Source organism: Pyxicephalus adspersus, chromosome 2, assembly GCF_032062135.1.
Source record: "Pyxicephalus adspersus chromosome 2, UCB_Pads_2.0, whole genome shotgun sequence".
NCBI lineage: Eukaryota > Metazoa > Chordata > Amphibia > Anura > Pyxicephalidae > Pyxicephalus > Pyxicephalus adspersus.
In genome coordinates, this window is record NC_092859.1 from 12,817,626 (window position 1) to 12,844,354 (window position 26,729).

General features: G+C 40.1%; 1 protein-coding gene across 1 annotated transcript in view; it reads right to left on the reverse strand.

Annotated features, from left to right (window-relative positions):
• The window catches only part of DNM2 (dynamin 2), a 60,618-nt gene extending 35,208 nt beyond the window's left edge, over positions 1–25,410 (reverse strand). Inside the window, exons 1-8 of the mRNA XM_072398901.1 lie at positions 25,100–25,410; positions 18,521–18,594; positions 15,385–15,534; positions 10,841–11,044; positions 5,036–5,134; positions 4,480–4,640; positions 3,501–3,643; positions 1,492–1,627 (exon numbers count right to left, since the gene is read on the reverse strand). Of these exons, the coding sequence (XP_072255002.1) occupies positions 1,492–1,627; positions 3,501–3,643; positions 4,480–4,640; positions 5,036–5,134; positions 10,841–11,044; positions 15,385–15,534; positions 18,521–18,594; positions 25,100–25,410 (1,278 nt within the window). The remainder of the gene's footprint in view (positions 1–1,491; positions 1,628–3,500; positions 3,644–4,479; positions 4,641–5,035; positions 5,135–10,840; positions 11,045–15,384; positions 15,535–18,520; positions 18,595–25,099) is intronic.
• Positions 25,411–26,729: the final 1,319 nt, after the last annotated feature.

A 26,729-nucleotide genomic window follows, 5' to 3' on the forward strand; every position in this document is an offset into this window, starting at 1 on the left:
AAAGTAAATACAGAGGGTGTACTGCAAGGTGCAAGCCACTCATAAGCCTCAAGAATAGAAAGGCTAGAATGGACTTTGCTAAATAAAAAAAAACAAAAAAAATAAAACATCTAAAAAAGCCAGCACAGTTCAGAAAAAAAAAAACATTCTTTGGACAGATGAAACCAAGATCAACCTTTACCACAATGATGGCAAGAAAAAACTATGGCGAAGGCGTGGAACAGCCCATGATCCGAAGCATACCACATCATCTGTAAAACATGGCGGAGGCAGTGTGATGGCTTGGGCGTACATGGCTGCCATGGCACTGGGACACTAGTGTTTATCCATGATGTGACACAGGACAGACGTAGCCGAATGAATTCTGAGGTGTTCAGAGACATACTGTCTGCTCAAATCCAGCTAAATGCAGTCACATTGATTGGTAGGCGTTTCATAATACAGATAGACAATGACCCAAAACATACAGCCAAAGCAACCCAGGAGTTTATTAAAGCAAAGAAGTGGAATATTCTAGAATGGCCAAGTCAGTCACCTGATCTGAACCCAATTGAGCATGCATTTCATTTGTTGAAGACTAAACTTCGGACAGAAAGGCCCACAAACAAACAGCAACTGAAAGCAACTAAAGGCCTGGCAGAGCATTGAAAAGGAGGAAACCCAGCATCTGGTGTGGTCCATAAGTTCAAGACTACAGGCGGTCATTGCCAGCAAAGGGTTTTCAACCAAGTATTAGAAATGAACATTTTATTATCAGCTTTTTAATTTGTCCAATTACTTTTGAGCCCCTGAAATGAAGTGATCGTGTTAAAAAAAAAAAAAAAAAAGGCTTTAGTTCCTCACATTGTTATGTAATCTTTTTGTTCAACCCACCAAGTTAAAGCTGAAAGTCTGCAGTTCAACTGCATCTGAGTTGTTTCATTTAAAATTATTGTGGTAATGTACAGAACCAATATCAGAAAAAAAGTTGTCTTTGTTTAAATATTTATAGACCTAACTGTACTTGTTTTACAAAATAATCAGCAGACATCAAATATTATAGGTAGGCTGTTGAAAGAGTAACAAAAAGAGCTACATACAAAAAGTGTTACAAGAATAGGAGAGGAACTCATCGAGCGGGTCGTCGTATTGTTCTTCTTTAAAGTTAAAATGCAAACAGGTTACAGAAAGTCCAACTCTTTATGATTTGTTGCCTTCTTTTAGTAGTGACTTCTGTCTAAAACACAGTGCTGGGAACCGTGCCGATACCAGACTTGAAGATCTTTAGGATTAATTGCCCTGAAAATAACTCTGCCACAGAGGTCGATCAGGACTCGTTATAAAGCCAATCAGCAGCTTATAATGAATGTGGAATTATTTTAAAGGTCAGCAGCCTGGCCATGGTTCTGCCTTAAAACTTGTTAAAAAGATTATTTGGATAGCAATAATGTACTATAATGATAACTCGGGTATATTATTATTAACATTAAAGTGATACTAATTATACTGTACCTTGACAAGCTCAAATGGAAATCGTTCATGGAAAATCCGGTTTATCCTGGCACCTCCAGACAGCTCTAAAGTGTCCACTTGATCCCCAGAACCTTCAATTCTCTTCTCAAAGTCCACCCCTAGCTGCTGGACCATCCTATAAGACAGAGGGGTTTAACATCCATTCAATATCATCAGATAAAAACACCTATTTGATGTGTGTGTAGAAAGTGAATATCAACGGACGATACCTTAAAACCATGAAGTGAAAATGAATGGCACAGTTCAGTCTAATTATTTTTCTTTATTGCAGAAGTGTAATTAAGCACAATTATATTTTATTCAGCTAACTATGAGTTTGTTAGCTGTAATGATGGTATTCAGTGTGTGATTTTTATTTTTGTTTTATTCTACATACATGTATATTATTCCTCTACATTTACATGCAGACCAAGCTGTCCAGAAAAAATTAGCAACTTATTATTATTAAAAAGAATTTATCTAGTGCCAACATATTACGCAGCGTTGTACATTAAAAAGGTAAAGTATATAACACTGCTGGGGGTATTTACATTGGTCAGTTTAATTGCTTGGTTTAAACTTCTTTTTTTTTTTTTAACAAGTAAATGGTTGCAGAAACTGCTTAAAATCTTGTCAACTTGAGTTAGGGATTTCATTTATCAATTCCATTTAAAGCTGCATGTTGATTTAGGACTACCCTGCTAATAGGATGACAATAACGATGTAGGATTTCACAACAGAACAAACATCAGATCATTTTTGATTTGCCGTAGAGAGCAGAAAAGGAAATGGCAAAAAGATAAAAATTATATTATGTGGAGGGGACGCAAAACAAACTGCTGTGTAATGCCATTGGCAGACAACAGCATATATCATATATACAAGAGAATAAACCAAGATATTTTTTTTTTTACCAGAAAACGTCATTAAACAATAATCTTGGATTACACAGATTTAAACAGACTGTGCCTATGATTTATAGCACATCATTGATTTATTCACTTTACTTTTTTGGTACTTCTGTTGATTTTGGTTTTGAATGTTCAGATCCCTCCACAGTTCTTGTCCCACTTACCTTTCTGATAGAAAAATACTCCCTTAGCCGCTCTCTTCACTCCTCCAATGACCTACTAATGATTTCCTCACTCGTTACCCCATCACACACATGACTCCAAGACTTTTCTAGAGCTGCCCCAACTCTCTGGAATGGTCTCACTCGTACTGGCCTACCGATCTTCTTCTGTCTCTTTAACCCTCACTACCTCCCACCACTACATATCTTCCCTCCTATTGTGTGCTACTTCCCCCCCTCTCCTAGATTGTAAGCTCTTCGGGGCAGGGTCCTCTCCTCCTGTGTCACTGTCTGTATCTGTCTGTCATTTGGAAATCGTATTCAACATACAGCGCTGCATAATATGTTGGCGCTATATAAATCCCGTTTATTAAAACACAATTTGTGCCCTTGGTTTATATAGGTAAGTCAAAGTAGTTTTTTTCAGGTATCTCAATTTTAATTAAAAAAAAATGTATATATATATATATATATATATATATATATATATATATATATATATATATATATATATACACACATATACATACATACAAAAACAGGTTACTGGAACAAAGGTTTTTTTATGCCTACAGATTGCAGAAGCCTGTTCTTAGACAACCTGTTTAATCATCTTCCAGTCCAGCAGTTTTTGCTCTTTACAAAGAGGGACAAACCCCCGCTTTGCAGTCTAGCACAATTGTGCTTTACCAATTCTTTTCTAGTGCATGTCCATCAATCATAACTCAAGTCCTAAATCTTTTTTATAAAATTCCTTAAAACAGATTATGTGTTTACGTTTTAGAATAAAATAACTAATATTTGCTTACAAATACAAAGCAAAAAACACTGCATTTATTCTTTTACCTTAAAATCACAAATTTTATTGTGCGAGCCTGGAGTTATAAAATACTGTGTAAAATTTCCCTCAATAGACACTGACGGCTTTGGAACTTACTGAAGAAGAGCCTTTGTTTTTCTTGTGGGATCATCTGGTCGGAAGTTCTTGTATTCTTCAACCTCTTTCTCCAGGGACAGCATCTGGCTCTGAAGTTTACTTCTCAGAGAAGGAAGTGTCTCTCGAATGTGATTGGTGAGTTGCTGAAAGGGAGGAGTAAAAAAAGTTTAAGTGATAATTAATTGAATGACTGTAAGGCGGGTTATGTAGCATCATACAAAAGGAACAGAAGAGATGAGTCAGAATAAAAGCCCCTTTCATGGTTTCTTACCTCCCCCTGCCACTCTCTTCGCTCCTCCAATGACCTACTAATGACTTCCTCACTCATAACCTCATCACATGGACGGCTCCAAGACTTTTTTAGAGCTGCCCCAACTCTCTGGAATGGTCTTCCTCGTCCTATTCAGCTTGCTCCTAATTTCTGCTCATTTAAAAGAGCCCTCAAAAACCATTTCTTCAAACTTGCCTACTAGTCCTCTTCTGTCTTTTGAAACCCTCACTACTTCCCACCACTACATATCTCCCTCCTGTTGTGTAATACTTCTTCCACCTCCTAGATTGTAAGCTCTTTGGGGCAGGGTCCTCCCCTCCGCCTGTGTCATGGTCTGTCATTTGCAACCTATATTTAATGTACAGTGCTGCCTAATATGTTGGTGCTATAATAATGCTGTTTATTAATAATATTTATATACCTATGGCCTTGAACAATATAGTGCAGAAAAAGACCAATGTCCCACATATACCAATCGTAGCTAGAACCTAGAAGTACTGTCGTAAGTCGAAATGCCACACTAACTGCCTGCCACACTACAGAGGAGAGCCCCCACGCTCCTGCCCACCACCCAAAAGGAGAAACCCGCCAGACACTCTACAGTAGAGAGCCCCCTAAGCACAGCCAACACTAAATAGAAAAAGGAAGACAAATACATCCACTTTGCCACTGTATTATTAAAAACATATTGTATTGTAAAACCTTTACCTGGTTCAGGGTTTTCTGCAGATGTGGCGTTCCCATTTTATCTGCCACATGTCGGTATGCAGGATGAGAAAGAAAGAATTTTCTTTCAGCAGCGAGAGCTGCTCTGATATCCTTTTTACCATCGATATCCTTCTGGCTTCTGTTGACCACTCCAATGTAGCCTGTAGGAAAACAGAGGCAGTGTTAGTCCAGGTAGCATATGACAGCATCGCATTTGGTGTGGTAAATTTTCCAAAAAACCTACAAAAAATCATGTTATTGCAGCAGAACTCCATTCTTTTTTTCAAGGACGAACACAGACCGTTAACAATACATTTTTTTGTTAGTGTTGGGTAATCAACAATACCAGTCAGGTTTTACATATTCATGAACACTAAAGATCTCTAACAGTGCTTTTATCCTCCTCCTGGTATACATTGCACAAGGCATAACCAATAAATATATAAAAACAAATCTTCTATACCAATTCTATTTGTATTTAGCTGTTCTTGTCAAGTTTTACAGCTCAGCCCCCGCGCCCCCCAGTCATATCATCATTCCCAGAGGACCTCTTTACCTCTCCGTAAAGGAAGCAGCTTATTCTCGAGAATATCTCTGGCATCTGTTCCCTCATCCATCAGATCCAGTTTGGTTATAACACCGATCGTCCTTAAGCCTTGAAGGAATAAAAAGTACAAAAAAACTAAGAACAAAGCCTAAAGCACAAAAATACACCGTATGCAATTAAACTGGTAAAGAAAATCTCCCCACAACAAAGAATGTATTGCTTCAGGAACAGTCACTATACTCTAGCTGTAATTGCAATAGACCATGGGCACACATAGAGTCCCTATGGTAGAGAAAAGGGCCATAAAAGTTCATTTTGAAATCCCTGTGATGCACCCCAGTCCAAGATATTGAACCTGTGATAACCTGTGAAAGAGAATAGGGCGGAATAAACCTCAGACTATGGTAACCTTATACAAGTCAGAAAAATGTATTGTATCCATATTATACAGTGGATTGTGGAGGTGCACAGGAAGGAAGCCTGGTATGCAAGAGACATGAGAGGCTTCTTATGTCAAACTAGAACAATCTTAAAGAGATACCCCTAAAGAGGGGTAGTGGCCTTCTACATAATTGGTCACCAACATATATTGCTGTTTGTCTACCACAGCGATTTATTAATTCACAGCCTTAGCGATGTAAATCCAAGGATTATTAGACTTCCAGACATAAATAAGTATTAAAGAAGACAGAAAAGCTGGGGTTTGTTGGCAATTTTGCACGTCTTGCTTAAACGTCATTCCTGCACCAGTGTAAAAACACTTGGCTGTTTTACAGAATATTTGAAGATACTTTCACTGGCTTTGGTCAAAGTTTCCACACTGCTTTAAGTTCAGAACATCTTAAATATGTTTTTTTCACTATCCTTGGAGAATTACATCCCGCATTGCAGATTTATTGCTAAAAAAATTATGTAGTGTGCTTTGTGCATCCCCTAAGAAAGTCTAATGGCGAAATGCGTTGGGTGGAAGAAGTTTTCATTAGCATATGGAACTATCCTAGCTTTTGTATAAACATCAGACATGTTTTCCCTTAAGCATTTTATTTGGGAATCCCCTACCTTTATAGAATGTAATATACTGGTATGCTATATCATAATAATTTTTGAAATACACAGAAGAAATTATTATTATTACATATTTATATAGCGCCATCATATTACGCAGCGCTGTACAAAGTCCATATTAATGTCACTAGCTGTCCCTCAAAGGAGCTCACAATCTAATGTCCCTACCATAATCATATGTCATTAATGTAGTCTAAGGTCAATTTTGAGGGGAAGCCAATTAACCTAACTGCATGTTTTTATGATGTGGCAGGAAACCTGAGTACCTGAAGGAAACCCACGCAGACACGGGGAGAACCTGCAAACTCCATGCAGATAGAGTCCTGGCCGAGATTCGAACCTGGGACCTAGCATTGCAAAGGCAAGAGTGCTAACCACTGAGCCACTGTGCTGCCAGACAAACCCCAGCTTTTCGGTCTTCCTAATACTTATGTTATAACTATTAGGGCTGCGCCCAGAACAAAGTAACCTAGGTGAAGGGTGATGTGTCAATCTATCCAATGAATGTGATTATGTAGTTAGAAAATGTTTCTTCCACAATCTTTCACACCTTTCATTTTGTCATTTAACAATCATCATCTGCTTTGACACATTTCCTGGTGACTATATTATTATGAGAGTAGAACTAAATCCAGTTATAAATGCTGGAATATGGGGATGTTCTTGACATTCAGTACTGAAGAATGAGTTTAGATAAGTTGTGAAATGTCTCCAACTTCACAGAACACGTCCAGTTAAATGTGACTAATACTAGCTAAACAACAGGTAAAACATTAAAAGTCAGGACTTTTATTAATAATACTAATAAAAAAAAATATCTAAAAAAAAGGTATATTCACTTTAGTGTCTTCCCCAGCCTCATTTAGCTGGGCGCACCACCCGGCACTTTTCAGTAACCACGCGTCTGTTTTTGGGTCAACAGCTGAAGAAATGGGTCACAATACAGGGGCTGCTGCCGGCCTACAGTTTCTTCACACACTGGGTTGAACACTTCGAATGAACCTTTCAATGTCAGAACTCAAGTTAAACTTTGTGTCTTTTGCACCAGTAAGTTTACATGTGTACTGTTCTCTAGTCAGGGGAGCCAACTTGGTAAGGATTACGTGCTGGTAATAAAACTACCGTATTTTTCGCCCTATAAGACGCTCGGGAATATAAGACGCACCCAATTTTAAAGGAGGAAAATCTAGAAAAAAAAAAAGATTCTGAAAGATTATTCCCCTTCTGATCACTCATGTGCCATTCATACCGGTATTCCCCTTCTGATCACTCATGTGCCTTTCAAATTCCCTTTCTGATCACTCTGTGTCATTCAAATTCCCCTTCTGATCACTCTGTGCTTTTTTTCCACTGTACGGCAGTTAGGACAGGGAACAGCAGGTGGCGCTGTGCCAGCTTCTTTCGCTCTGCTTTACAGACAGGAGAAGACACGTGCTGCTGCCAGAGAGAAGAGGAGACAGACGCTGCTGCAGCCAGAGACACACGCAGGATCGGGTATCGGGTGAGTATATTATTTTAGTTATTTTATCACACCTTTGTCGTATAGGACGCACTAACTTCCCCCCCCCAGTTTTGGGGAAGAAAAAGTGTGTCTTATACTGCAAAAAATACGGTACTTATGAATGGAAGACACTTTTCCTATAAAACCCGACAGAAGATGACTGGATAATCGGCGGTACAGGGTTAATATTAATGCATTTAGATCTGCACAATTTTGATGAGCTGTTGGACAATGCAGCTCACAAACAAAACATAAAATAAATAGAAGATTTCACAAGACATTTCCTAATCAGTTACTTCCTTTGTCAGCATTACCTGGTTATGTACCGTTATTATATGAGAGATCTGTGAGAGTTGTACAGAGATCATATAGACTAAACTGAATTTTGTAGTTTCATGTCCCCAAGGTTACACTTCAGCTTGTTCCACATACTCCCTATAGAAGTCAGTTACTCTGGTAGAGACAGTAGACTACTGTGCCAGTTTGATTAATGTTTGTAATTTATTTCTGTACCTGGGAGCACATTGAAATCCCAGCCATTTATTTGGTAATCTCGTTAACACAACTTGCGTAGGCCTGAACTTCTGCACACACTCCAAAGAACCCAATGGCAAAGCCTTGGCACCAGATGTCTGGCAATAAACTGCCGATAGGTAATTAAAGACTGACGAACGTGCAGTATTCATTTTACACACATCATGCATGTGATTATATTTACTTTAAATGCATTTTGAAAGTACATGTGCTGCGTGCAAAACACTGAAGTCTATATGGGGGACCAGATCTGAAGCACACGTGGGTCCAGCAATATGTCGACATTCCTAAGGTGCGACTACAGAACAAAGGAATGTTTCTCTATATGCAACAGCAAATCCTGATAATGCAACCCATTACCCCATCTACCCCGACCCTGCTGTCTGAACTCATTTTACCCTTACAGAGTCCAGTGAACTGATGATGGCTGGTTATCTACTGTAAATGAGATCACCCCATGTCAGATGTATCTTTGTACACTTTCCCTACACTGTTGACCTCCTCGCCCCTCTACAGCACCACACATTCCCTTTTAGCCATCTGTGGTATTCAAAATCACCCATGTAGACAAGAGTAAGTATTCACTTCTCGGGGTCGGAGATGTGTGGCTCTTACAGCACATCGAGTGGCTTGGAAAATCCTGCTCATGTTTGAGGTTCAGTCCTTTACCTCGTGCATGCTCAAAGACTGAGCTGCGCATTATTTTCCATTGCCACACCCGTTACATGCAAAGAATTTGAAGGCCACTGGAAGCAAAGGAGAAGAGAAAAGACTTCACCAGCCCAGGACACACAAGACACATAACACAAGAGGAAAATGAACTTCATCCCAAGTAGGGCTAAATGGTTCCATGGTATACTTGCACTTTAAATGAACCAACCCTATTTTTCTTTTGCGCGCCACTGTTTAAAGTTAAAGGTAATTCTTTGTGCAGACTACATGAATTTATAAATTGCTTACCAGCAATTCAGGAGCTTTTAAATGAGCTCACCATGAACTCCGTAGCTGATTGTAATATTAGGCAATTAATTTATAAAACCCTTAAAATTTACATAGAGACATACAAGTGGCAGTCAGATCTCCTGGCAGCATAGACAGGTAATAAAACTATGTTAGAAAGAAAATGCAAACTTTGCCATGTTGCTAGTGAGAAAAAGCAGCGTATAAGATTTTATATCACCCATAGTTCAGCTTTAAGTAGAAAAGGTCAGCAATGGCAGCCTTTACATTCTTAGTTCAACAATGCTGCATGTGGAATTCAATTTTGTGTACTTCTCTCTCAGTGCTCAATTCCTCCTGTTAAACCTTAGCTTAGCATTCCATGTATAATAATACAATAGACTGTGGTGAGAGCAAGTACCATAGAACATATAGGTCATCGGTGAACATGGTTTCTACACAGCTCACAGGAGCACTTAAGGTGTAATATATTGGGGTGTAATGGTTATGTGAGTGGTTTCAGCAAAAGTGAACCTGTAATGAACATAACTACAGAATATTATATGTGTGCACGTCTCTGTTTCACTCGCAGCTTGGAAAAAACAAACTTGTAGTATTAAAATTACCTAAATTCCACTTCCAGGAAAGGGATAATGCAGATCAGGCTGCCTAAAGTTTTACCCTAAACAAATCTATGCATCTTATCTTTTTAATAACATTGTGCAAAAACAAAAATATGGGTTAATTGGCAAAACCAAGCTCTGGATATTGCGTTCGGCACTTGTAGTAAACGGACAACACATGTGGATCTGTGCTGCTGGAATGGCCCTCACTTATCAAATAGGCTTCACAATTCCAAAACTAGGGCTGTAAGGTGTCATCTTTAATGTCAAAGGTTCAGCAACCAAACTTTTACTTTATTTTCTTTTTGTTCCAGACACTCCATAGGAGGGAAAACAGGACATTTGGCTTGCAGGGGTGGAGATGAGGGCAATAAGTAAAGAGAAATGTCCCCAGTGGTGACACAGAGCCAAGTAAAACAGACACATTTGCTTACTATTTTTTGAAGATGTTTTGTCTTGGGTTCTATTCACTATATAACTGAGCTACACTCAGTGTTCTACCCAGACCATTTTAGCCGGGTACACCACCCGGCACTTTTCAGTAACCACCCGGCTGTCTTTAGGTGGTTACTGAAGAGTTGGGTCACAATGTAGCGGCTATCACCCGCCTAAAACTTTTTCCCCAAATGGTTTAAATAAATTTCGGTGTTGATCACTGTACACTACTTAGAGAAGTTCTAATATTTGGATGTTCCTTAATGTCAAAAGTAGCAGGCAGAAAAGATTGAATCTTCTGGGTACCCACCTTTTTTCTATCTCTTGTAAGCATTTTTCTTGCAATAAGAAATTTAATCCGGGCAAAAAAAGCATTCAGTATTCCAAAGCCACCAAAAAAATAGGAGCTAAAGAGGGGTGGATGAACATCGGTTTATTTATCACATTCCAAGGCTTTCACTCTAATATCAAAACAGACTAAGGTGCCCATTAACAAAGTGGTGATATGGGGAAAAGTCGGGTCCTCGGACGTGTCAAGGCAACAGGACTCCGCTCCTCCAAAGACTGAGCTCTTTCCTCTTATGAGTAGAGAAAACTCTGTTGGATTCCCAGCAGCCTGACTTTATAAATGGAGCCATGGTATGCATAGCCGAGAGGTTAGCAATATCCCTGTCATAAACAAGCCCCAAGTCTGACTTTACACATTGCTAGACTTACCTTGTGGATCCACTTCCTTCGCCATTTTCAAGGCGTCGGAGTTGGCCAGGTCAGTGTTGGCTGGAGTGACGGCCAGGATTAGACAGCTCTCTCTGGTGATGAACTGGAGGATCATGTCTTTGATTTGGTACTCGATATCCTGCGGTTGGTCACCAACAGGAACCTTTGTGATACCCGGGAGATCAATCAGGGTCAGGTTCAAGACTGAAAGACAAATAAAACGTTTGTTAGACAGAAATAATACAGAACACAAAGCGATTTGGAGTTGTAATTATATCTGTAAATCAGTGGCTTTCATTAAAGAATACCAGGTGATCCTGCCACAAAAAGCCTTGCTCAGGAACTGTTACAGGAGGACGATAGTTTGCCGGTCCAAATGTGTCCCTGACACACTGACAGACGTCAAGTGGCAGTTTCAACACACACTATGTATTTTATGGCACTGTTATGACCATTAGGAAAGCAGCTCTGATCATCCAGCCATTGCTGAAGTTCATGTAGGCAGAATATGGATGCAAAGTGATCATAGAAGCTCTAAAATGCAAAAAGCAAAAACTATTTTTTAAAGAAATGGAGACTGCTAAAATACTGTGCTTTGGCAAACTAAATGTCATTCAGTTTTATATCTGGTCCAGGACAACATCTGCTTTTATTTGAACAGCAAAGAGTGAGAATCACATAGCAGCTCTCCATCCCTAATAAACCCAGTGAGGGCCAACGTCATGCTTTCATGCTGCGATTTACCAGAATATACACTACATACCATATTAACTTTGACAATCCTGTACCAGGACTAAACATTCAGATCATGTTTTTCTTAAAAATTACTAGAAGGGAAAATCAGGTTGTGGAAAATCCAACACATTATGGTCAAATGGTGTGATGTGAGCGGCACAGTTGGCTCAGTGGCCAGCACTCTGTCCTTTGCATCACTGGGTCCCAGGTCTGAATCTCAGCGGGTTTCCTCCTCCGGGCACCCTGGTTTTGGCAAGGTGCCAGCTGCTGGGACGGTGCAGGATCCCAGAGCAGGTCCTAACCTAAGTGTTTTGTTGTACATGGCTTTTAAATGGAGTCTAAATTAAACTGGAACAGTGAACAATCACTTCCCATCAACAAATGAAGCTGTGGCAATGTCTGTGTAATAATACGGTCTTTATGTGTGTAAACGCTGTGTGAGATTCCGTAACATTACACGCTTGACATTCAGCAGTGACCACACACCAAGCTTTTGTCAACTCAAAGATTTCATAACACGATTTATATGCACAACAATTCTGTTTCCTGCACCATATTATGCTGTACAGGATTAAAAAAAACTGCCTGCTATACACACAGTGAATGCACTTCAATAAATATAAGAACTGTAAAGGGGTAAGTACATATTAGGTTGCACCTCCTGGTTTGAATTGGAAGCTTTACACTCCTTTAAAATGAGGGATTGTTTGTTGAAATCAGACAGTAATACCCTTAGCAGTTCAGCTAACTGGACTACTCGTCTTGTCAGCCATTACAGCTAATCGGACATGCCTTCTACTGAAACAAAATTACTTTTTCTGGCTTTACATGTCAAGTAATGAGCAAAAACTTTAATACAGAGAGCTGGTGTATAAAGTACTACAACCACCAGCAGCACAGGACACATGGACAAGATACCTTACATAAGAAGCCAAGGGGGAAGATTGTGCGCCAGACTGAACATGGCGACAAGGCACCAGCCGCCATGGGAGAGAGAAGATGAGCTACACCATTCATCCTTACACAGCTGTTAAGTCTGACTTTACAAAATTTAGGATCAGGCAGGTGGGCAATAAAGAAAGGGACAGGCGATATCCCTTCTGCAGTAACCCATCCTGCTTGCTCGATAACGCTGGTGAATCGCGAAAAAAAATGAGCTGTCCAAGTACTGCGCCAGCTTTGGATGCTAAAGAAACAGCAATCCTTGCTTCCCTTGCACCTGCTGGGGATGAATGAACTCCTGCGCTAGTTACTTCATCCCGGCATGGACAATCATAATGGCTGAGGATTGTCACTAGTAAACTGAAGAAAGAAAGATTGTGGTGCCCTGCAATAGAATACAGATTGGCGAGTCGTGCGGCTTTATTCCACTTTAAACCAGAACCAAAAATAAAAAAAATAAATGTGTGAGCAGGCGGGTTCTTGATTACAGAAAGGACAGGCTGCGTCTCTTCTGCAAAAAAAACAAACTTACCTGCCTGTTTGCAATCTTCAGGTGAACGTACACCATGCATATGCAGCTCAGCATACAATGCGGGTGTAACTGGCTGCTGGGAAACAATGAACTCCTGCATGGGAGTTGTGTAATTATTATTACAAGTAATTTCAGAATCCTGAAGAGCAGTGGATGAAAATATCAGTGCTGGCAATGGAGTGAGAATAGAGATTCATTCTATTTAAAGAATACGTAAATGATATTGATGTTATTTGCTTCCTTTTGGTCTGATAAAGTGTTGTCTTCCTTATACAGGAAGTGTATTTCTGGCAAGTTCCAAGAAGTAAAAAAAAACTTTAAGAAAACAATGCGGCTTCTAATAAATAGTAAGCTGCTTTATATGACATTTATACTGTTAGGTTTGGATACAGCAATTCCAGTGCAGCCAATAAAAGGATTGCAGTGGCATAGGTCAGAAACAAATAGCAAACACATCCAACATGCACACATGTCATTTATTGTTTGCCATTCACCCAAACGCTTCTTATCACAAGAACCAAAAAAGATATCTGGGTCCTCTGTGGACACCCTGTGACTTCTGTCTTGTAGCTGGGACTGAATCAGAATGTCTGCTAACAAGTGCCTATATATTAATAGCGACAGTCATACAATGTAGAAGTGCTCCGACAAGGCTTTCCAGACTTAATGATGTGGCCTAAGAGTGTCCCAAGGGCTTGGTGCTGACTATAATGTTCCTGTATAGGAAGGCCCTTGGGGTATGGCATGTAGATACAATAGGTAAGGGCTTCCTTGGTCTTATCACAATTATATGCTTAGGGACAGAGCACAGAAAATGGATAAGTGCTTAACTGTCCAAGCATTAGTTACATCTGCTGTTTAAATATCAGGCTGCTATGCAGAAGTTTCAATCTGGTTTAAAGAGAAAGGAAATGTGAAAGTTTTCCTATAGTGAAAACTTTATTTTACTGACTGAGACATAATTTTTACTGAGACACAAATATGGATGGCAATATCACAAAACTAAAGGGGAAATCTCAGTAAAAGGCAAGGGTGATGTTCCCTGACCTTCTCACACAATACGGGGAAAGTTGCTAATGCATTCTGACGAGATTTGGGATCCTTGGCTTTACCAAGATCTTGCAAGACAGCTCTGAGGTGATCAGCCTCAATTAGCCAAAATCCAAGATTTTCCTATGTTGATTATTTTGAATAGGAGATTTAATAGGTATAGAATAAGTGGCCTTGCACTATTTTGTTTGTCCTGTAGGACATTGCTCATCATTATTGCCAAGTTGGAATGAGCAATGACCGACTTGCAGGAAGGTCACATGAATATCTACACCAGGACCACATGTCCCATCATTCCAAGGGCCATCCTAGGGATGATGCACAGATTCAGGAGTCACTGTCAACTGAATGCTTTGAAAAAGGAGGGTTTGATAATAAAGGCTTATCTGAGTAACTACTCGCAGAGCTGGGAGGTCCATCCGTATTATCCGTTCAGAAATGAACAAGCAATAGGGGGTTATGGCAATGTCGGAACGGACACTGCAAGGTGGTGTAGCCACCCCAACACAGCTAATGTGTAATCAAGGTTCTGCTTTAATGTTCAATCAGGCTGGTCATTATTGCAGAAACGTCCCTTCTGCAATAATGCCTCCTACCTGCCTGATCGCTCTGCTTATCTGGTAAAAAGCTGAGCTGCGTATACCCAGCGTCAGCTTTGGTAATCAGGATAGCCAGCAATCTGACTTCCCCGGGCCCTTAGAGGGACTGAATGAGCTCCTGTGCCAGGGGGTTAAGACGTCCTGGCCCATCAAGCCAAGTGAAGATCAAAAAAAAGGAGATAAAGAAGAAAGAAGAAGGCAGCATCCAGCGAGGGAATGTGGACAGGTAAGTATGTTGGGATTTAGTTCCACTTTAATGGACCAAACTTTAAAAAGAAGTCTGCAAACCTAAGGATGATACAACACAGTGTAACTGCTAAAGTGTGCTGCTGTATTACACTTTGATGGAGAGCTTAAAAATTAATTAAGGATGGGGGGGATCAGGGGGCTACAATGTAAAACGTATGTTCTCTTTGTATGAAGCTTTGATGAGATTAGAGGTATGAAACAAACACTTATTGCATTACAAAAACATAAAACGTTTTGGTTATTTATACAATTTAAATCTTGTGGAAATGAACAAACGATGTACAAAGAGGACGAAAAATGTGTTAAATACAATCTTGCTAAAATAAATGCAGGACTATATATTGAGTTCAGCTCCGAGGCCACATTAACTGGCAGTTTTTTATTCCTTATTGGAAAAGGTTTAAGGTATTGTATGTCAGCAAGATAACCATGCTCACCATGAGGGGAATAGACCCGCAGATTGATAGGCACAGGAGAAATGCCTTTGTTGCTTCCAGTTACCCGTTCGGTTTCTGCTTCGATTTCCTGGCGAACTTCATCAAAATCCGTGAATTTCTTTGACTTGCAATGTAGAAACTCCGCATATTCTATAAAAAAAAAAAAAAAAAAAAAAAAAAAGGTTAATAAAAGCCAATGCTAGCTGAAGCACTGTCAGACACTAGCTACTGTGCTGTACACCTTTTTCAGCAGAGATTTGCAAGAAGCAAACAAACATCTGGGGGATCTAAGGGCACCATTATTGCAAATAAGAGGACTTAGGCCAAGTACCAAATCCAGTTACTATGTGATGCACATGCCCCATAACTTAAAAAACTAAAAGTGTTTTATTTACAAGTATTGTGCACCTACAAGTAATGTAAAATATTTTCATGAATAGATTTAATTTATATAAACAATGTTTTCTAATGTTTTTTTTATTATATCTATCAGATTTTGCCTGCAGATGTTGAGTTGAGTGCTGACTATATTACTTTTAATTCTGTTTCTTTTCACTTGCTGCATTTGATTCATAAATCTGAACATTCGACCATAAAAACCCAGCTGGGCTCTGATCTGGGGAAATGGTTATTGGCCATAAAATTGGCCATCATGGTGTGCTCTTTGGTGGGTGACCTTGTTCTTTATAGCATGGCTCGTGTAAGTGTTACTCCTTGTCTGAATAATTGATAATTACTGAATTGATGACGTGTAAGGATATAAAATACACGTCTGTAATGCTGTATATGAGAAATGTAAGAACAATCTAGAAAAATGTAGAAGCATCAAAGCACACAGAGATCAATGAAGCGTAACGGTAATGAGCCTCTTCTGTGAATATTTTAAGTCTTTCTAAAGCCAGGGCACATCAGAGCTCACGTTTGAAGAACAAATGATTTGTGTAGAATTTAATCTGTTGCTAAATTTATGATCCAAAAAACACAACAAACCCAAAACTGCCAAACAGGTTCTACCTGTAGGAAGTGCCTTTAATTACCCTGAGTGATGTGACAACACAAAGGTTAAGGAGCTTCCAGAGTTTTCGCTCCGGATTAGCTGGCTTGTGGTTAAACAGCTGTCTAAAAAGTAATTTGCTAAAATGCCTTCTTGGTCTGCTGAGAGTTGTAGTGCCAACAATCCAGCAGCTGTTTACCCATCAATATATATATTTTTTTTTTTTTTTTTACACAAGGATGGAAAAAACTTTTTTTGTCTAGGTCAGGCTTATGATGGGTGTATCAAACTTAACTGAATGGGTTTGTAAGTGGGTGCATTGGATTTATTGAGCGCCACATTTGACAAATCACATTCTTAGACCAACATAGCAGACATAAAAATATTAAACTTCTCCCTAATGAATCCTGGCAGGTAAAATTAGTTAGGAGATTGTAGATGGCGTTTTGTTTTCACACTGCAGATGGCAGGACTTGAAAACCTTGTGATTGCTGTGATAGGAAGGGGTAATTGTGTATAAGATCAGAACCCTAAACTATTGTATATATCCTTGCCTGGGCATCTACGCTCTCTATCTCTATATATATATATATATATATATATATATATATATATATATATATATATATAATGTGTGTGTGCTAGCAGAATAATTTGTTGCCCATCATTGCTTTACATGGTAATTTTTACTTTTTTCATAAAAAGGTGGGCAGACTTTTTACCCCTTTTTTTTTTTTAAAAAGACATGGATGCCAAAGTTAAAAGATGAATTAGAGATATGTAACTCAAAACATTTTTTCATGCAAGGGCCAGGATGGAATGGGCATTTGTGTCATTTCTTTTTTGCTGAACATACTCTACATTTATGGTGCTTTTGGGAGGTCACCCTGGATGGGACAAGTGAAGGGTAATACCAGGTTTTGGCCTCTAGTTTATTCATGAGGGCTGGCCGTGTGGCCTCTGCATTGTCAAGGGAATTTTACCACCAACTCCAAATCTATTAAAACGTTGTCTGTATTTCCTATCTGTTTATATTTGACAAAAAAACAAACAAAAGGAGGTCATCTAAATCAAATTATTGCCCACTTTCCTAATCTCAACCAAGCTTTGGACGTTCTCAGGATTAGGTATGGTCTGCCACTATATATATTTTTGTATTCTTTGGCACACATGGGGCTTTCCAATCTGTTCCATGGAGCTCATGCTTGTCTCTGTGTACACTGTGCTCAACACACACACCTCCCGATTACAAAATTTTTTAGAGCCGGATGTTTGTTGCTGTGGAGATGTTTCCACTGCTGCTGCTACACCGGTTACTTTGGGAACTACTTTTTGTTTGTTCTTCCAGTCCTACACTCCACAGTTTTTGTTTTTTAACAGATGTTTAAAAGGCCGACATACAGGTCTCATCCTTGATGCAGGAGGCGGTTTAATGAATTCTAAGTCTTCCCATAGATGACCAAATTTATTGAGAACGCAGAGGAATTCAGCTCCTGCTTCTTGCGCGCGTATACCAGAAAATTGCTGGGTGAAGACTCTGCCACTTTTACAAGACTTTACCCCATACCTGGCATGTTTGTTCAGAATGCTTTATGTACATCCTGCTGGTAAAATATATATTGGCCGTATACATAATCCCAGTCAGGACACTATCTGCATGGAGTTTGCAGGATCTCTCCGTGTCTGCGTGGGTTTCTACCGGGTACTCCGGTTATTCTGGATGTTCCAGTAACAACGTAAAATTTCTGAGGTGTGTGTGTTTTGCAGGGCAACCCCATGGGTTTTGAGAACCTAAAAATATACACCGTACACCAAATATACTCAACACTACTATGTGTAATATGTGACAGGTTAATCACAACAATCCGGTGCCTTAGACTATCAATCTGCTCTCCTGAGAGCCACCGCGCCAGCCCACAATGTAAAGGTGGATTGTGAAGTCTTTGTACCTCCGGCATGTGTGTGGTGTTAGGGTTTAGACTGAGCGCCATTTTAAAATGAAACTTGGTAGAAAAATCCATCAGGAAGAACCCCCAGAGAGAAAGAGGAGGAACTTTTTTCCTTTACAGGAACACCTATTCAATTTCTGTTTTACTTTTTAGCAATAGAATGGCTTTAAATGCTGTTGTAAAAGAGGCTTACCTGTTTTTGAAAAGATGAGCTGAAGGATGAGGGGACGACGTGTAACGATTCCAGATCCACGGGGAAGGAAATCTCTGCAGAAAAATCACAGGAGACGAATAGTGATAAGTATCAGGTATTGCCAGAACCCAAATATTCACCCACCCATCAGGCTCTGTGTCCAGCTGGCATCGGGGAGTATAATGAAAATTTTTGAGGTAAAGGGCAGCCAGGTAGACAGGACACAGCCTAATGTAGATCTTTATTCCCTAAGGGAGAAAGTATAATTTCTCCAGCATTTCATAAATAATGTAAATCGGTTTGCTTAATGTAAAATTATACCCATGACATATATTAGAGCAGAATGTGCTGCTGTACCATGGAGGAGTTTTCAGGAGACTTCCAGCTCAGAGGAGGCGCAGCAGGGTCACCAGCACCACCAAGAAGTTTCCGGCTATGTTTGAGCTGGCAGAGGTCGCGGTGAAGCTACCACTTCCCATGCTAGTAACCTGCTGCCTTGGGGGACACTAAGAATAGTTTCTACCAAGGAAACCCAATAGAGAATAAATGGGGGATACAGTGAGCAGTTCAGTGGAGCTCACTGCCACCCATTGTCAAATTTGCAGGTGCTGGTGACCAGTGACTGGCAACACCTGCGATCGCTCAATCCCAAAACAGGTCAATTTTTTCTAATACACAATAAATTTGTGTTTTTGGTCCCCTTTTGAAGCTATCATTAAACCAGACACTTGCATTTTTTTTCCTAATTATACTGGACAGGTACATAGGGGAAGCTTTACCATTTCATTATAAACTTGCAACTTTGTTACACAATGAATGTGGTTTATATCTCCATTTCCCAATACATGTGTGAATAACTCATTAAAACAAATGAAAATTATTATCCAAGTATTAAGCATTTAGGCCCCATTCACACTACCCACATGAATGTATTGCATGGTATTGCATGCAGGTCCGATGCCATTTCTTTTGAATAGCACCCCAATGACCTTTGCCAACACACTTCCTTTCCTCGCGCTGACAAAAATCCTGCACACTTTTTTATGTCTTAGGTTTAACATTAACAAATGTGCACTAAATGCTGCATAACATGGTGCCGCCGATGTGCAAACAATGCAATACTAGCTTAAAATATTAAATCTCTGAACATACACTTAATATTTCAAGATAAAAATAAATGCACTGCCACCAATATATTTGCAGGTTTAGAGTTTATTATCCCATTATAAGCTGAATGGTTACAGAAATGGCTCACATTAGAGGTTTGAAGGACTTTTAGAAGAAATGAAAAATAAAAGAATAGAATACAGCTCCTAATATCAATACAGAGCACAGTATGATATACACGTATTATGTAAAATTATCTATGCATGTAAATAAATAAATGAATCGCCATTTTGCTTGCCAAAGTGGCTTCTAGCTGGTCGCTTTTCTGTGAATAGAACAAACAGCAACGGAACAGAATAATGCCAGAAAGAAAAGGTGGTAAATAATTATCACTTTATATGAAATTATAGCAATGGGTGAATTAGTTTTTATGCAGTAACTACCCTGGGACAAAAAATAGGAGATTAGTCCATAATTGCCAAAAACTCTCTATTCACCCATCTTAAAAACGGACAGAGTCAGTTGTTCCCATAATGAGCTATTATAATACAAGTAATGCTGTCTAAATGACAAGGATACAATGGTCTGGAATAAGTTGGCGATGCAAAATGTTATAGTTATTCTCATGTGAAATAAAGGGAAAGCTCTGGTCAGATCACATACACCTCTGATCAATACTGACCACATTCACTTTATCTTTCACAGCGTCATGCAAGCCGCTTTCCCTCCCTAGGAAGCAAATAAGCTTTTATTATCATAGAGAGCCAGTGAATGTCAGCGCTGGGACAGATACAACACTTTGTGAATGGCATGTTACAAGTTTCTCATGCATTGCGTCTTCGACTTCCTTTTTCATGATTTGACAGCGAAAACATAAAAATCCCCTTAATACCAGTCACGCTTGTTGTAAGAACACTTTGAGTGTTTAAAATGGAAAAACCAACCGTGGGGAAAAGCTGATCTCCACACATCGTTCATCCGTGTGTGTCCCAGCTGTCACAATGTCAATGGGTTTGATTGATAACAAGCTGGATGAATGGATTTCACTTTATTTACAGTTTTGTGTTCCGCAACAATCTCAGTGTCTCACCGCATTAGTGCTGGGATCTCTAATGACTGGATAGCAGAACTACTACAATAGGATTCAATAAAGACACCAGAACAAACAATTGTTTACCAAGAATTAGGCAACAGTAGCAGTTCCATTAATCAATTCTACTTAACCCCCCAACATAACCAAAGCTTCTTATGAACATTATGGCGACCCTGCATGATGACTTTGCTCTAATGATAGTTTCTTGACCTCTTCTGGCTTCAATATAATCCAAGTCACTGACTTAGAACAAGAATGTTGCAAATAAAGTCAGCAAGGAGCCACAAGGATCTGGATCATTGTTTGTGAATCAGTGAAAAGCATTGAGGCCAATTGCCCAGCATGATAACCAGACGACCAGCATGGCAATGGCGGCCTTTTCTTTGATAAAACATTTCTGTAGTGCAGTTACACCCAGGGATTTGTTAAAGCGTATCTAAACTCAGAAATTTCACTTTACATATAAAGGGTAGACAACCCTTTTATGTTAAGTAAAAATTCTGTTTGTTTTTTTAAGTACAACACCATTTTTAACCCCCCTGGCGTTCTAATTCTGTCCGTATTTGCATGCAAAAAGCGTTACATTGTAGGCCCATAATTCCTAGGCATAACTCACCGAAATATGTCCAATAGTTAATAAATTTAATAATAAACACAAACATCTGTTAAAGGGTGCAAAAAAATACAGAAACCTAATAACTGTACAGTATCATATAATATATATATATATATATATATATAACATATATTTATATTATAAAGATTTCTTTGTATCAGTCTCAGTTATTTTTTTTTATACAGTTATTTTGTATAATGTTTCTGTAACGTTTGTAACGTTTCAGTAGTGCAATTACACCCAGGGATTTGTTAAAGTGAAGGCTCTGTGCGTTCAAGCACGTTAGGACGAATATCCATGTGTTGCATTGAGAAAGCCCAATTAAAAAAAAAAAAAAAAAAAAGTGTTTTGTTTCCCATTTAAACAATGTAGCATGCCACATGCACTGTATATATGCTGCGGTGCATTGGCCTCTCCTTTACATTGCATGTTGGTGCCATTTACAATTAAAGCACATAGAGAAGGTGCATCATCATTAATATCATCCAGTATTTATACATTATATAGCCCAAACATATTACATAGCACTGTACAAAGTCCATAGTCATGTCAGTAGCTGTCCCTCAAAGGGGCTCACAATCTAATGTCTCTACCATATGTCTTTATCATGGTCTAAGGTACGTAAGGTATATCCCCGGGGGAAACCCACGCAAACATGGGGAGAACCTGCAAACTTCATGCATTGCCAAAGGTTGTGGTAAGTAGGAATGTGCCACAGTTTACGCCCAAGCCAAGTTTTAAATACAATCCTATCAATAAGTAACTCAAATATTTGTAAAATATGAAAAAGCTGCTGTGGCTGTTATATTCACCTCTTCTCTGCTGCTTTTCTCAGTGTTCATTGCACCGCTGGCAGATTAAATGATTCTTCATATCAACCAAACCATTTTCTGTAAGCACTGGCTGTCATTGAAATGAAAGTGGAACTAAAGTTTGATAGATACCCAGACCGTAAATTTTATGTTCCAGGTATCTAATAAATATATATATTAAAAAAAGCCTGTCTATGCCAGGATTGCCAGAACACCCAGCATCTTGCTTCCCCTGCCGGGATAGCTGAAGAAGATCTTCTCCAGGAAGAAGACAATGGCACCATGACATGAAATAGGACAGATGAGCATTCCTTTGGGAAGAAGTCCTCTATGGCCAACCCATTTCTATCATCATAATGAGATCATATTCTACATCCCAAGTCTTTCTCGCCATCACTTTATTAACAGAGCAATGCAGACTCTGCTATGCTATACGAGATTTGTGATCACAAAATTATACACCATGTAGGATAATACCCAAACAAAAACAATGTAACAGCTCAATAAAACTAAAGCTACGTACACGTCAGATGATGCTCATCCGATTTTCGCCGATATCATACGAGAATCTGGTGTGTGTACAGCTCTCGTCTGACATCGTTCATTGACCCGTCCTGGTGAACTACGAACAGCTTCAATAGAAATGAAGGGGAGAGCGATGGAGTGGCACCCCGCTGAGCTCTCTCCCCTTCACTTCTATTGCAGTTGTTTGTCGTTCATGGATCCACCAGGACGGATCCATGACTGACGTCGGACAAGCGCTGTACACAAACCAGATTCTCATCCAATAACAGCCCTGAAGCTCGCTCATTTATCTTTCAGTCTTTTGTCGTTGGAAAGGATTGTGAAAGATCTAACGTGTTCACGCAACCTAGCCTAAAAGGAAAAAAAGTGAAAATTAACCTAAAAAAAAACAAACTTATGAGGCACTCAAACATAAAATAAAACTGGAACTACAAACACTTGTGAAAACCGTTGTGTATCAATACAGCTTATCGCAGAACGCTGACACCAAGGCAATGTAGCTGGGAAAACGGGGAGAAGAAAAGCAGCGTGCTGAGTGCTGGAACATAATGAAATATTTTTAGCTCTCAGCAAGCACAGTGTACAGACACCAAAGAGGAAGGAAGGCAGCAAAGCAGCTCTGATTGTCACAATCAAGGTTAACAAACAAATGGCTGGTTTTTGTGGCATGTGCTGTGTCAGGCCTGTGATAAAAAGAAAAAAAGAAGCACTCTGGGTATTATTCACCCGGGCACAGGACCAACAGGAAGCCGATACAAATATCCATAGAGGAAAGACATTGTGTCATCATCCTGCAGAGAAAGCACATAGTCTGCTATACACCCACTCAGCCTTTACACACCACATTCACCTAGATCATACACCGAATGCAAGCTGGAAAAAGGGGCGACTAAAGACTAAGTTGCATGGCAGCTATATGGAATACAGAACTGATCACTAGAGTAACTAAACATTCACTTTTAAGATCAGCCAGGTCCTTGCAGAAAAGGACAGACGATGTGGTGCCAAGCCACACGGCAGGAAGTGCACCGCTTCTATTTAGGAAAAATTTAAGACAAAAAGATTTATTTTTGGAGGATCGTTTGCAGACAATAAAACATTACACTGCTTTCCCACCTCTTAGATTATAAGCTTTTCGGGGCAGGGTCCTCTCCTCCTCCTGTGTGACTGTCTGTATCTGTCTGTCATTTGCAACCCCCTATTTAATGTACAGCGCTGCATAATATGTTGGTGCTATATAAATCCTGTTAATTAATACTAGACACTTCTTTTAACATAGCAAAAGATTACTTCAGGTTAACTCCACCTTAGAAACTTTTTTTTTTACTCCTACCAGCTTGTGTACTCAAGGTATTCCATTCCTCCGGTGACCGGTTCTGCAGGGTAGATGTCAACCCAGTTCTACAGAAAAACCACCTTGGCTTCTCTTATTGATAATTCAGCTTTCTCATAATGACAAAGTCGTCTCGCCTGAGACTTCAGGAAGTATTGTTAGAATAGAATGTGAGCATTATACGTTTTAGGGCATCTCTTCCACATCTCTGTTGTCCTTTCACCTGAATACACACACCAATATTTAGAGAGAATTAGAATGATGGCATTAAGCCTCTTCCGCTTTAAAAATCTGCGATCAACAGACGCCAACAGACGATGTCCCTTCTGCGATAAAATATTCACACCTGTGAATGCGGCCATGAAGCAGAACATCCTAAACAAGTAAGAGGAAGAAGATGGCAGCCCCCGCAATGAAACAAGGACAGGCAAGTATACAATGTTTAATTCCACTTTAAAAGGCAAGCAGCCAATCAGTAGCTCTGCTTGAAAACAAAACTGTCCCTCCATCACAGCTAAATTTACCATACAGATTACCAATGCTGGGTGGATGCAAGGACTATATTGGTATTCCTAGAAAACATTGCATATTGCATCGGAATACAAGGTTACTCATCATGCATTATAATGGAAAAACAAAGAAAAGGCCTCATTTGGCTTTTAGCCTCAAAAGCCTCAGCATGAACTGAAATTAAAACATCCTAACAGGAATGAGTCCTTCCAAGAAACACAAAGCTAAACAAGCCCAAGCTTGAAGGTTCCCCTATTCAATCCTATGGAAAGTCTGAACTCCATATTTCAGCAAAGTGTCCCCATAGGACTGAATGGGGGAAGCACGGCATGGTATACAGCAATGCTCAGATAAATGATGACATGCAGCTCAGCGGCTTCATGGCCATATCTTGCTTGTTCAGTTGTGCAAGTAGTGGCGGTTATATATTCAAGAAATAAAGGGAGAGTTCCAGCAACCATTGCCAGGCCAATCATTTATACAAAAATCTTTCCATAAGATATGTGCAATGTATGTTTTTAGGCGCATGTTATGTCAACAGCCCACGGGGCGCTCTCCTGGAGCCCCAGAGCCAGCCGCCTACGGGGGGCTCTCCTGGAGCCCCAGGGCCCGCCGCCCACGGGGCGCTCTCCTGGAGCCCCAGGGCCCGCCGCCCACGGGGCGCTCTCCTGGAGCCCCAGGGCCCGCCGCCCACGGGGCGCGCTCCTGGAGCCCCAGGGCCCTGCGCCCACGGGGCGCCCTCCTGGAGCCCCAGGGCCCATCGCCCACGGGGCGCCCTCCTGGAGCCCCAGGGCCCATCGCCCACGTGGCGCCCTTATGGAGCCCCGGGGCCATAGGGCGCTCTCCTGAAGCCTCAGGGCCCATAGGGCGCTCTCCTGAAGCCTCAGGGCCCATAGGGCGCTCACCAGGAGCTCCAAGACAGCGCAGTGGTGGTCAACCTATTTTATACTTTATATTTTAAGTGTGGCTATGGGGCGCTCCAAGGAGACAGTCATGAAATTAAAACATACTACAGGAGACTGCGAGCAATCACTGCACCTTTACAAATCAATTCTTCCACGTCTGTGCTTTTTTGTTTTCTGTGCTGTTCAGAAGAAAAATCTAAAAATTATTTTTCACTACACAAAAACAAAGACGCCAATGGGCACAGGCCACAGATTGCCAACAAAGCTCTATTTAATGTACAGAATGTTGGTGCTATAAAAATACTGAAAAATAATAATAAAGGTTCTATCTACTCATTGCCCGGCTGCTACAAAAAGTCATAAGAATGACAATGGTGGAGTAGCTGGGTCAGCTGGTAACATTTTCTGGCACATTGCAAATGAACAAAACACACATTTATGGAAAAAAGGAAAAAAAACACTACAAAAACAAGTAAGCAATGGCGTCTCTAAGCAATGGAGCCGTCTACGTCACAGAAAGGGATGAAAGGTAAAAGGGAGATGTGTTGAATGGGAAGAGAGGTGACGAGCAATGACAAGTCAGCTATTATCAAAGTGAAGTACCTGCGTGTGAAAGGTAATGACGTTTTTACTGCTATTATTTACTGGACGTTACACAAGGAAAATGCATTTATGGATGACTAAGTAAAGGAGAAAAAGGGAACCATTAAAGGGGAATGGAGGAAAAAAATGCCGGTGCTGAGCTCCATGATTTCTATCTTTACCTCCCATATGCATTTGTTGCTATGAGAAGGAGACCTCATTCAGTTTAAAGCTTTCCATTATGAAAGGAATACAAACAACGGAACCATCATGGAAAAGGAAACACGGGAGCATTTCAGCCTTAAAGTAGATAAAAAAAACCTTAAATGGGTGAAAGCAGTTTTCTCTGGTAACCGTGTATCATAAACCAGCTGACAAGTTTATTCTATAAAATTCTGTATTCATTTCTTTCTTTATGACCATTTGTATGCTGATCTCCTCTGGCCTCTTTAGCTATAAACTATTTACAAGCACTCGCTGCAGAATCATCTGCACATCAGTGCCATAATCCCTATTCTAACTTTACCTTTGTGCAGGAGCTGCCTGTAATAAAGACCAGTCAGTTTCCCTCTCCCTCCTTGTGCAGGGTGCCTGGTCTTGTATCCGCCCCCCTAGAATTCGTAGACCAGCTGGGTTCCTTCTACAGCCCCACTTTCTTCACAGACTGTGTGCAGGAAAGTAATGTTGTCCTCGTCCATTACAAGGGAATAAGTGGGTTTACGAAGG